We start from the raw sequence: 12,862 nt of genomic DNA, 5'->3' as shown, positions 1-12,862 counted from the left end.
AGAAAACTGCGAAACTGCGGTACGGCACGGCACGGCACGGCAAGGTCAGCCGTGTGTCTGCGGCCCCAGCAGCGTCAGCGTCATTGTCTGTGCCTGTGGCTGGGACTGCAGTTAATCAATTACGGTCAATTACGCGACAAGCAAGTGCACCTGCCTTCCGATGATGGGGTTTCCGTTCAGCGAAATTGCAGGGCCCAGCCGCGGCTTTACGGCTTTACAGCTCTACGGCTCTACAGCTCTACGCCTGCCCCGGCACCAAACACACATGCAGTCAAAGTTTTTAACGGCTTGGTTTTTTCTCTCATTGCAGGTTGGAGGCGCCACCGCTCTTCACGGCCGGCACCATGGACGCCAAGAAGTTGCAGCAGCTGCAGGAGGCGGCCATACTCGCCCAGCAGCAGAAAAAGCTGCCGCTGGCCTACCAAACGAATCTCATGGACTACCGCACGGCCACACATTCGCCGGCGGCGATCTACCACCAAGCGTTGTATCAGCAATCTCCCACGGCCACCAGCTCCAGCGGCGGCGGGCCCCTCTCCCCCATCGAGATGCAGCCGCAGTCGAAGCACCACCATCTGATAAAGCACGGCCACGGCGGCACTTCGAGCAGCTCCCACAGCTCACCCTATCATCAGTCATACTCGAGCAGCGGCGGGACGGGCGAGCAGATCTACCAGTCGCCCACGGAGCGCACCTACCTGGCGGCGGCGGGGCGGCTGCAGGCCAGCAATGCGATGGCCGGACACAATCCGATATCGGCGCTGCAGGCCCAGTACCAGCAGCTGCATCAGGCCAAGATGCACGCCCAGTTGGCCACCCAGAACGAGGCGGCCCACCAGCAGCAGCGAACCTTTGCTATGCGTCAGGCCATCAATCCACCGACAGGCCACTACCACATGAGTCAGTCCCCCAGCATGGTGTCCAACATGACGACCATTACTCAGCAGCAGCAGCAACAGCAGCAGCAATTGTTGCAACAGCAGCAGCAGCAGCAGCAGCAGAGGGCTCCCCCCTCCACGCTGAATCTGCAGAATCAATACCAGCCGGCGCAGGGTCCGTTGAAGCTGCAACAACAGCAGCAGCAGCAACAGCAGCAGCAGCATCAGCAGCAGCAACCGCAGATGCCGAAGCACTACCAGGAGCAGCTTTATGCTCACCAGCAACAGCTCCAGCTTCAGCAGCAACAGCAACAACAGCAACAACAACAGCAACAACAACAGCAGCAGCAGCAACATCGCCATAAAGCAGATCTCCAGACACCAGGCAGCGAGCATGGGACGGTCTACATCCAACAGAATCATCCCGGACACGTGGTTAACCAGGCCTGTCAGACCCAGATATCCACGGTGAAGCCCAAGGCGACTCCCAGCTCCGAAGAGTCCTCATCCACATCTACCAAGAGTCCCACTCACGCGCCACTCGATCGCAAGAAGAGCTCGGGCTCCAGTCAGGCTCTCAAGTCGCCTATCACCAAGCGGCCACCCACTTCGCCCGTCACTCTGTCTGGCTGGCTGCACAAGCAGGGCTCCGATGGCCTGAAGGTGTGGCGCAAGCGGTGGTTCGTCCTGGCCGAGTACTGCATGTATTACTACAAGGGGCCCGAGGAGGAGAAGCTGCTGGGGTCGGTGCTGTTGCCTTCGTATCGTGTGTCCGCCTGTTTGCCGGAGGACAAGATCTACCGCAAGTTTGCCTTCAAGTGCGAGCACCAGAACATGAGAACCTACTGGCTGGCGGCGGAGAGTGCCGACGCCATGATGCAGTGGGTGCGAGCCCTGGCGGCGGCCAGTCTGATGCAGGCTCCTAGCAGCGGTGAATCGGAGCCGAGTGTCAGTTCCTCCCTCAACCACAGTGGGGAGAACTCGGACTCGGGCATCCACACCCTGCAATCGCAGCCCAGCAAGGGACAGCCGACGCCGTCCTCGGACAACGCCGGAAGCACTGGCGGCGGTGGAGCCCAGCCCCTGTACGCCAATGCTCCGCCCAAGCCGCGTCGCACCAACGACGGCGGCTACTCCTCCCCATCGCCGGAGCACAACGAACAGCCGCAGCCGCAGCAGCAGCAGCAGTCATCTAGTCGTCGCCTGATGTCGCCCACGCAGCAGCTTTATCAGCAGCAGCAGCAGCAGCACCAACAACAGCAACAACAACGATCTCAGCAGCAGCCACAGCAGCCGCAGCAGCAGCAGCATCATGCCATCTACGACACGAGGACGGGCCACGTATCGTCTGCCCTGCAGCTGCAGCAGGCCCAGCAGCAGTACAATCTGGATCATCTGGAGGCGCAGTTCCAGCAGCAGCAGCTAGACATGGAGGAGCAGATTGTCCGACTGCAGCAGCAGCGGGCCGCCGAGGAGATCTACGGCGAGCGGGAGATATACATGGCGAAGCTGATACAGCAGCAGCGGGCCGCAGGCGGAGGCGGCTATCCCACCCAGCAGCAGCTCCTGCAGGCCGAGCGACGAACTCCGGATGCCTATGGACGGTCCAAGCAACAGCGCCTCTTTGCTGCCGCAGCAGCTGCAGCGGACTACGAGGATATCTACAACATGTCGCAATTGGGCGGCGGTGGCGGTGGCGCAGTGCCCATGTCCGCCCAGGAGGCTCTGCTGCAGGAGGCGGCCAGCTACCGACGGCCCCTTAGCCCGCCCAGCTACGATGGCAGTAAGCATTTGCCGGCCATGCCCCAACGATACACGCCCAACCACTTGGAGGTAAGTGCAATTCTCCCCGAAGGCAATCAAAGTTGCATGCCACCACCAGCAGCAACAGCCACACGGTTTCTGATTACCTGCCACTTGATATCCATGGTATCCATGGTATCCATGGCATCCCTTCGCATTCGAAACTTTAGGGGCACTTGGGGGTGTTGGCGTTAGCGTTGGCGTTGACGTTAAGGTTGGCGTGGGCGTGAACGTGGGCGAAGGTCATCCCATCAAATCATCTGCGATGCTACTTGATGTTGTCTGATTGCAGCAAATGAATGGAGCTGGAAGTGCAGCACGAAGGGGGTTCCAGGAGGGGCTCTGACCTAGTTCGAAAGTTTCCCGGAATTCCACCTCAGCACGTAGCAGGGTTTCACTTTTATTTGCCCTTGCCGGGGCAGGAATAAATTCTGATTATGTTGCTGTGTTGCCTTGTTGCCTTGTTGCCTGTGAGATACACGATGCCTGTGAGCTGCGGCACAGGATGATACAGCGAAGGACTCCATCAAGCCGAGTACAAAACGTATTTCAGGTCCATCTGCCTGAAGTGCCCTTTTAGTGCAACATTCCCTCTCCATTCCCCGTCCCCATGCACATTGTTGGCCAACAGAATACCTGAGAGTCTTAGCTGGAAACTTTCCGTTTCGAGCAGCAGTCGGCTGGGAGGCCCACCCCAGACGCCTCTCGAGCCCCCGCACTTTGCTGGCTGCCCGCGCGCACTCTTTAATTGGACGTTAGTGTGTCAGTGGGTTGCTAAATTGCAGAAATTTGTTCACCCATGGGTCGGGCGCTGCAATTTCCTTCAAATGCAACTTTATGAGGCACTGGCAGACGTGGCAGGAGGAGGAGCAGGAACTTGAGCAGCTGCTTTGTGGGTCAAACGGCCAAGACGGCCAAGACGGCCAGGAAATGAGTAGCGTGCATGATTTATGGGCCCGGTCCTGGGCCTGGCCAGGAGCAGCTGTGCCTCCGTGTGTGTGCCTTCGCCTGTGCAAAGTGTCGAACAAGTTACGGGCCACGCCAATCTCCCAGCGGCAGTTTTAAAATGCCAACCGCCCTACCAGCCACCCAGCAACCAGCCAGCCATCCAGCCATTACATAACATAACATAACCCCCTCTCTTGCTTGCTCATTCTCTTTATTCCTCCCCGCAGGCCAACGCTGATCAGCTAATCAATACCATGGACTTGCGTGCCCGCTCCGCAGCGGCCATCGTGCGACCACACTCGGCTGACTTTCTGGAGTATGAGGCGCGTGCCGAGGCCGCTGCAGCTGCGGCCGCCGCAGCGGTGGCCCAGAGCAAGCACGAAAGCGGACGTGCCCCGCGACCCAAGTCCAGCCTGGACATCAACCGCACTCCGGACAGCTTCTACTACTCGGAGGCCAGCTACGCGGAGAAGATGCGCAAGAGTGCGCTCTACCTGCAGAGCGGAGGAGCGGGCGCAGCGCAGCCACAGCAGGCGGGCAGCTATCGCACCGCAGCCGGGGACTTTGGGTCGGGCGTGAACACCATTGGATACGAGAATCCCTACGAGCGGGCGTACAAGCGCCAGGAACTGCTGGCCGAGGCCCAGGCCCAGGGTGGCGTCGCCAGCAGCATGCCACGCATGAGTCGCTCGGCCAGCCAGGGGGCAGGCTGTGGGTCGGTGGCCCGCTCTGCCTCCGCCCTGCCACAACAGCAGCAGCACCAGCACCAGCTGCAGCAGCAGCACTCGGAGGAGCTGCCTCCACTCAATGTGCATCCGGGCTCCATTTTCCCGCCCTCGATGTCCACGCAGGAGATCATATGCAAGAACGAGCAGTTCCTGCGCTCGGCCAGTGCCCGGCTACCGAAGCGCAGCGGCGGCATGGATGACGACTACTCGGCGGGCAACTCGACCACAACATCGCCCACATCGGGGGCTGTGCCCTCGCCGCAGCACGCCCAAGAGGGGGAGCGCAAGCGGGAGGAGTCAATGAAGCGGCTTCTGGAGTGGAAGCAGCGCATGCTGCAGTCCCCTCTCACCCGTAAGGGCGTGCAGCAGGGCGGCAGCAACATGTCCGCCATGTCAAAGCTGGGCAGCAACCCGAACATACTGCTCTCCTCGACGGCGGTGGCCAGTGGCGCACGCTATGGCCCCCAGGCCGGCAAGACGGGCCTCTTGGTCAACGGCGGCAGCTCTGCCGCTGGTGGAGGAGCCAATCCGGCCCCAGCCGGAGGCATACAACGTTCCAGATCGGAGACTCAGGCCAATGTGGGACCCGGCGGAGTGTACAACAGCTACTCCTCGGACGATGAGGGTGAGTCCAAACACCGGCTTGATCGCATCCCATACGTATTTCCCATTTTTGCTTTGCTTTCACTCTGTCTGTCCCTCCTATGTGCTACGACTGTATCTCTCTGCATCTGTCTCTATTCCGTATCTGTATCTGTACATCAGTATCGGTATCTGTATCTGTAGCTATATCTGTATCTGTAGCTGTTGCTAACCGCGTGCTGCGTGCTGCGTTCTTTACTTTTACTTTTACTTTTATTTGCTCTCTTGCTTTGCTTTCAATTAGTTGCATGTTGTCCCTACCGAGACGGTCTCTACTTTGCCTCCTGCGCCTGCTCCTGCTCCCGTTCCCGCTCCTCTTGTTTTGTAGTTGCGTAATTCCTTCCTCCGGGCTAAGCCCAGGGCTTACACTTGGCTGGAAACCGTTGCGTTCCCATTCTGAATTGAGCTTTAAGACAATATTTAAAAGCCCTTTTCAGCGTACTTTCCACCTTACCAACCTTACCAGCCAATCCTTTTCCCATTAACCTAGTATACGTAAGCTTTCCCCCATTTCAATGCTAATTTATCATGGCCAGACTTAACAACACAAAAGCTTCAAGTAGTTTAATATTTGTGAGCTTTTTTGTTTGCTGGGGTAGCAGCCCCAATTTGTTTGTTGCATTTTTTATGATTTAATAAATAGAGTTAATTGGAAAACAGGAAATAATCGAGTTAAACGAACCGAATCGAAACTGAAACAAAAAACAAGAAACCTTCCTGCCGTCCGCACACATCACACGCAGCTACACAAACACACAAACACAACAAACACACACACACACACACACATGCACAATAGAAACTTCCAAATGCGATAAATGATGATAAAGAATAATTAAAAGACGATGCCCGAAAGTAGGCAACGCAGGCGGTACCTCGACAGCGTCTGTTTGTACATTTTTACATTTCATTCTTTCAACAAAAATGGAAAATGGAAAACGGAATAATCCATAAACAAATATCTATGTAGTCACATCTCTCTCTCTATATATATATCTCTCTCTCTTTCTTTATTTTTACATGTATTTATTTCATGGGCTTAGCTTTGCAAATGGTATAAAACATCTCCAAAAATATTCCACAAAATTCCATCTCTAGCGTAGCTAATTTCATTTTCGACTTCGTACATGATTGGGTGATTGGTATTTCTACTACTAAATGCCGCTGTAAACTTCGCACTAAACCCCAATAAAATACAAAAAAAATACCACAAAAAAAACGAAATAAAACTCAACTCAAACTCAATCTGGGATCATAGCGCAATCGAACACCCATTCTGATTGAATTTAATTACAAAACCAGCAAGATATAAAAATATTTGTTTTATATTTCTTCTTTTTCCACATAAAAAATATAAATATTCTCGTTGTGTATACGTTAATTTTTGGCTCTCTTTAAACGAAAAAAATACAATTTTTCAATTTGTAAATGTTGTAAATGTAAAAAAAAAATCAAAATCGATTTTAAAAAATACTTGCAAAAACATAAAACAAAAACGCACGATAAAACACGCAGATGGGACTGTGGATGATACAGGGTATCATGGTGGCGCGGCAGGAAGGTCTACAACAGAAACAACAACGACTAATGAAAATACAATAACAACAACAACAACGACAGGAAACACAATAGCAATAGCAACAACAACAACAACAACAATAGCATTAGAAACGAACAAAACAACAATAGAAAGACTTAGTAGTAGCAACAACTTAAGCAGTTTAACACCAACAACAACACCAACAGGAAAAGGAGAAGGAAACACACCAACAACGCCAACAACGACACCAACAATCAATGCAAAATTCCATCTAAAACCCATTCTGAAAGTGCACGAGGCCAGCAGAACGCCCATTATTCAGGTACAGCCCAAACGGCCCGAAGAGAGGCCTAAACTGAAATTGCAATTGCCACCGGCGGACATAGATGGGGAGGATGGGGAGCAGCCCGTTCCCATTTTGCCAAAGAAAACAGCGCCCAAGTCGCCGCAGAATGCCAATTATGTTCCCGTATACAACAATAAGCTGGTCAGCAGCGGCAACTACGAAAACATGGAATTTGGCAAGCCAATCCAGAGCCCAGTCCAAGCCCAGGCAGAGGCAGAGGTACATACACAGGCACAGGCACAGGCACCGTCCCAGGACAGTGTGGCGATTAATGATCCCGAGGAGACACCAATGCTGATGCAGCTAAAGCTGTTTAAGGAGCAGCAACAAGAGGCCGCACAAAAGCAGGAGCAGGAGCAGCAGCAGCAGCAGCAGCAGAGGCAGGAGGAGCAACAGACCGAGGACGATTTAACGCCAACGGCAGAAAGCAGGCCTCCACTAGGAGAGGCCTCTATAGATTATGATGATGATGATGCAGCTCGAATGAGAGACGATATACAGGCAGATGGGGATGGCGATGCCGATTCCGATGCCTATGCAGATGAATTGGAGGATGATGAGGATGAGAGCACTGCCTGTGAGGAGTACACAGATGATGACATTGACGAGGCCTTGGCACAAGATGATGATGATGATGATGATGATGATGATGATGATTATGAGGAGAAGGAGGCGTCGTCGGCTGACATGACTGACCTCCCAAGTGATAAGGAGCTGCAGCAGCTTTATGTTAACGAGCCCATTACGCCCACGGATCAGCAGTTCGATGAGAGCCACTATCTGCCTATGACACCCAAGAAGGTGGAACTGGGTCAACCAGGCACCCTCAGCCTGGTGGCCACGCACGACAGCTACTTGGAGGAGGAGAATCACTATGTGGAAATGACCAAGGGCATTCAGGACGAGGACGGCAGAAACAACTACGAGATCATGTGCATTGCCAGCACTAGCAGCAGCAAAATAACCAAAGCGGAGCCTGTTTACATGGAGCTGGCAGGGGTCAAGGCATCGGCAGCAGCCACAGCAGCCGAAGAGGCACACTGCTCTTCAGGTCGCTCTACGCTGAAAAAGGGTAAGAAATCCGGCACGGAGACTCTGAAGAAGAAGTCCAAGAAGAGGCAGGGCAAGGACATGCCGGATATACTGAAGCCAGCTAAAAGTGCCCTGGCCCTAGCCAGCGATAGCTCAGACGCCGACGACGAGAGCAGCAGGCAGCAGCTGGAGGCCAAAAAGCTGCGCTCGCGGTCGCGTTTCAGTCTGTCGGATACTTTTAGGCCGGCGTCCTACTACCTGGGCGCCTCCACGCCGCTGAACAACTATGCGGAGAGCTCGGATAGCGAAATATTGCCCCCGCCGCCCATTCCCGACTCCCCGCCGCCCATGGAGGAGCTGAAGACCGAGGAGATTTTCTCCTCGGAGCACTACGACACCGTGAAGAGGCGCGACAGCAAGGTGAACCTGTCCTACGAGCAGCTGCCCAAGATGCATGCCAGCAATACGTCCCTCAATCTGTCGAAGACCGATCCGAGCACCACGCTGAAGAGCAGTCGCCTCTCCCTGCCCGACCACTTTGCCAAGGCGCGTGGTGGCACCGTATCGCGGGCTGCTGCCACGGCCATCAAAGGCAATGCCACGCCCACTGTTCTGCTGAAGCAGCATCACGCCCGCACTCTGTCCGATTCGAACTACAGCTGCCAGACGGACAACAGCTCTTCGCGCACTTCCTCGGACCTGGAACTCTATCGGAAGCGAGGACAGCAGCGTCCGTCGCCGGCCCGGTGTCCCAGCAATAACTCCCTGCCCCTGCGCTATGTGGGGGACAGCAGCGAGAACGAGTCGTCCGTGGAGTTTAGGCAGCGGTCGGACTCGGAGCTGGATCGCCAGCGGTCGCGGCGACCCCTCTCCCAGGAGTCGATCAGTGAGATCGAGTCGCTGAGCGAACAGTTCGAGGAGACTCTGAGCAGCCACGAGCTGGACACGTACCTGAGCCATCTCCAGGGCAGGGATCTGCTGCCCTATCAGCATACGAGCACTAGTCATGCCACGCCCACCAGCCACCTGCTGAACGATGCCAATGCTGCGGCCGGCGCGGATATTCTGACCAATCTGATCAAGCCGCCGAAGACGTTCCGCAATCCGGATGACGGCGACGGGGAGCAGCACTTTTACGGCAACATCCACTTCCTCTCCTCCACGGACTCCATCCAGCAGCTGGGCGAAGGAGGAGCGGCTGTGGCAGCGGCAGCGGCAGCGGCTGCCTACCTCACGCCCATGCACAGCCGGAACAACAGCAACATATCCACGCAATCGGCTCCGTACTATTACTCCGAGCTGCCGGCACCACTGCCGCTGAACAACCAGCGGGACATCCACGCCCATGGCCTGAACATTGCCCACATTCACAATCCCATCGATCGGCACCAGTTTAATATGGATGCCCTGGTGGACAAGGACCAGGCCATCGACAGCAAGAATCTGTACTGCGTGAAGGCCAACAACGAGAAGCTCAGCTACAGCAGCAACAAGAACCTGAACCTGAAGGCGGGCCAGGCGCAGCTCAAGCTGAACAACATGCAGCTTGTGGGCGGCGAGGCAGTGGAGGGGCCAGCAGGAGAGAGCGGGGTCAGCGGCAGCAGCAGCAGCCCCAGCAGCAGCGGGACCCAGAGCCATCCACTAAACCCAGCCCATTCATTTCTCACAACTACTAAAAACACAAATCTCGCTCGTAAATCGATTGGTGGTAGCCTCTTGGATGAAGGACCTCATAGCGATAGCGGTAACGATGGTGTTAACGTTCATGGTGTGGGTGTGGACAAGTGCAGACCCTCTGCAGAGTCGGCTGGCCCAGAAGGAGGGCCACTACTAACAGCAGGACGAGTGACATGCAATAATGGCAATCAACTCTCAGTTCTAGGTGGCGAACTGCTCTGGGAGGAGGACACCCTGTGGCGGGAGAGTCTGCGTCGCGTCTCGCAGCGGCATGCTCGCTCCTTGGACGATCTCGACAGGATCGCCGCCGGCCCCATATGCAGCACGCCCAAGACCAAGCTCAGCCGTGAGGTGACCTATGTGAATGACAGCCAGAAGCCTCCCCAGCGGCACCAACAGTCGGCCAGCGACGAGCACGATGTCTATGTGCAGCTGATGGGCAACAGCTCTCAGACCACTCACAGCCAGGATCAGACCGATTCGGATGTGTACGAGGTGCTGCGCGAGGACACAGCCTCGAATCTGTCGCACAAATCGAACGAACTGGATCGCGAAACCATCCGCCAATGGGATGCCATGTCAAGTGGCCTAATGAAAACCACCAGCCACAATGTGGAGACCGCAGCGCCAATGGCAACATCAGCCAGGACACCCACATCCACACGCAGTGCGAGTAGCAGTGGGCCCAAGGTCAGCCTGCCGCTGACCAGCAGTGTTCGCTCCATCATCCAGCAGCTGAATGGCAGTGGCCAAAGTAATACCGACGATGACAATGGTAATCCCATTGAGGGATTCTCCCCAGCACCCAAAGTGCAAAAGTCGCGGAACAACAACTGAACACGGTTCCCGACAAAATATGCTATACTTTTCGTAGTTTCTCATTTAGTTTTCGCACTCTCTGCTCTGTTCTGTTCTGTTGTCCAGTTTTATTGTGTATTTGCCCTGCCTGCTCATCATGTTCTGTGTTCTGTGTACTTCTGTTTGCACTCGTTTGTAAATTTAGACAGACATTTAGTGTTGAAGTCCAAAAACCACACACAGATACAGATACACACACATGTATTCATGCAGAGATATGTTTGTTTTGTTGTTGTTGTTGTTGTTGTTGTCATTATTGTTATGTTGTTTTGTTTAGTTAATCAACTGGTAAGCAAATTTCAACTTTTATCAATCCTATTCATATATCTCATTAAGTCATTAAAGCGCCTGTAAATACGCCTCACTCTCACACACAGAAGCACCCATCTCACACACACATGTACACGCTGTAAATTTTGAACACCATTAATACGTTAATTGTATTATATTCTGTATTATTATGGGCAGTTAAACCAATTACCATTTATCAATTACCAAAAGCAGTAGCAGAAAAACCAAAACGTTTTTTATATACCAGTTACCGCTTGGCTTTTAGCTTAGACTGTAGTTTATTGATATATGTGCCTCTAAAAATGAGGCAACAAACTAATTGCAAAATAAACTGCTGGGAATTCCTTTCCGATTACCGATTATCGATTACCGAATACTGATTACTGATTGCTTTCCTAAATATTTCGCGCACGCATTTAAACTATTTTAAGCCCCGCTCCCAGTCTGAAATATTTGTTTAATAAATCCATCTCCGACTTGTAGCCTCGATTTCCGTGCGCAATGTGAACAATTTGCCCATGGGGAATCTGACAGTGAAGCCGGATCCATCCGATGGCCAGCAGGAGTCGGCCTTTGCCCCCTACTATGGCAGCGCCGCGGAAACGAAATACGCCAAGGCCACAGTGCTGACGGATCGCGGCCTCTACGCCTCTGGAGCTGGTCCATCCACATCCACATCCACGCCGCAGCATCAGCAACAGCAGGAGCAGCATCAGCATCAGCAGCAGCAGCAGCAGCAGCAGCAGTTCCGGATGCGACGTGTCGGCAGTCGGGCGGAAATCGATATGCTAGAGCGGGAGACGAGCAGCCAGATTAGGGTAAGTTGCCACACCAGGGAAGGGGCACTGATAGATGTACCAGTCGGGGTCGAGTGCATCCAGTCAAGTACTTACCATTTCGCACCACCCACAGAACTTGGATGTGTCGGCAGGCGATCTGTTGAGCCGCACCCACGAGGAGCTGGTCCTGCTGCTCATACAGCTGCGACGCCAGAGCAGCCAGACAGCCCGTGCCATCGAGCAGTGCTGCAGCGATATACATGATGTTCAGGTGGCTACCCGAATGATTATTTATGTCTGTCGGTGGTTGGGGGTGGGGGGTTGTCTTTGACTAACTAACGGTGCTGGTTGCCTGTGACTAATCATCTCGCTTATCTTAAACTTCACTTAACTTGAGATCCGCCTTTACTTTAGACACCACTAACACTTTCTTCTATATGGAAACCCCTTACAGAACCGCCTGCGCAGTGCCGAGGGTCTGACCCGAGCAGAGAGCATCCAGCGACTGGACTACTTGAAGCAGCACCTGCTCGACCTGGAGCGGCAGTACGAGAAGAGCAAGCCGCTGGTCAATCTGGTGGACAACATGGTAAAGCTGGGCTCTCTGTACCGCAACGATGCCAACGGGCGGGCTCAGCCGGCCACTCTGGATCGCCTGGAGTTCAATCAGCGAATGCAGGAGCGCCAGATGCTGCAGGAGGAGCAAAAACAGTGGGAACGCCTCAGCCCCAATCAGGCAGAGTTGCAGGTGCGTTCGATTCACCTTTGATTTGTTAAGTATTCCAATGTTGAATTGAATCTGTTGGTTCAGGCCAAAGTACGAGAGCTGTACCAGCTCGATCAGCTGCTGCAGGAAGAGTCGGGCATCTTGCAGAGCTTGCAGCGCGACAAGGAGGACTTGGAGAGGGCCCTGGGCGGCCTGCGGGCACGCATCCACGACAGCAACGCCACTCCCATGGCACTGGAGGCGGCCAAGAAGCAGCAGCACATCCTGGAGCGCGAGCTGTCGCGTGTCCACCAGCTGCTGGCCGACAACTCAAAGGTAGCCAAGGTGCCTAGTAGAAGTTTTTTGCAGCTACGTGTTTTTTGTCTGCTTGAACTTCGCATGTCGCTTCTGTAACTAATGAAAATCATTGTAAAACCTAAAGTCTAACATAAACTAATATTCCAATGAGCTCCTCGCTTGGGGGAAAAAGTCTTCAGGTCATCACGAGATTTGGTTCGTTTTCGTTCCCTCGGTGCAGTGACAAACGATTGAATGCAAAAGACTTCTACCAACCGCCTTTCATCTGCATGTGCCACAGCCAAAGCGTTGAACCGATTAATCATCCCCGAATCTT

The 12,862-nt window shown here is 54.0% G+C and overlaps 1 protein-coding gene across 5 annotated transcripts in view; it reads left to right on the top strand.

Moving 5' to 3' along the window:
• Nucleotides 1-12,862, top strand: part of LOC6587475 — a 29,022-nt gene that overhangs the window by 9,706 nt on the left and 6,454 nt on the right. For 3 of the 5 annotated variants that reach the window (XM_026984205.1, XM_026984206.1, XM_002013968.2), the window contains exons 3-8: nucleotides 311-2,711; nucleotides 3,857-4,982; nucleotides 11,227-11,561; nucleotides 11,656-11,793; nucleotides 11,977-12,270; nucleotides 12,334-12,564. In XM_026984205.1, the coding sequence (XP_026840006.1) occupies nucleotides 311-2,711; nucleotides 3,857-4,982; nucleotides 11,227-11,561; nucleotides 11,656-11,793; nucleotides 11,977-12,270; nucleotides 12,334-12,564 (4,525 nt within the window). Of the gene's footprint in view, nucleotides 1-310; nucleotides 2,712-3,856; nucleotides 4,983-6,514; nucleotides 9,447-9,533; nucleotides 9,692-9,736; nucleotides 10,382-11,220; nucleotides 11,562-11,655; nucleotides 11,794-11,976; nucleotides 12,271-12,333; nucleotides 12,565-12,862 lie in introns of all 5 variants that reach the window. The other 2 variants (XM_026984209.1, XM_026984208.1) reach the window with 2 other exon arrangements.

This window comes from Drosophila persimilis, unplaced genomic scaffold, assembly GCF_003286085.1.
Source record: "Drosophila persimilis strain 14011-0111.01,24,50 unplaced genomic scaffold, DperRS2 tig00000000-arrow-pilon, whole genome shotgun sequence".
Taxonomy (NCBI): Eukaryota; Metazoa; Arthropoda; class Insecta; order Diptera; family Drosophilidae; genus Drosophila; species Drosophila persimilis.
Note: the sequence above shows the minus strand (reverse complement) of the source record. Positions and strands in the feature narration are given on the sequence as shown.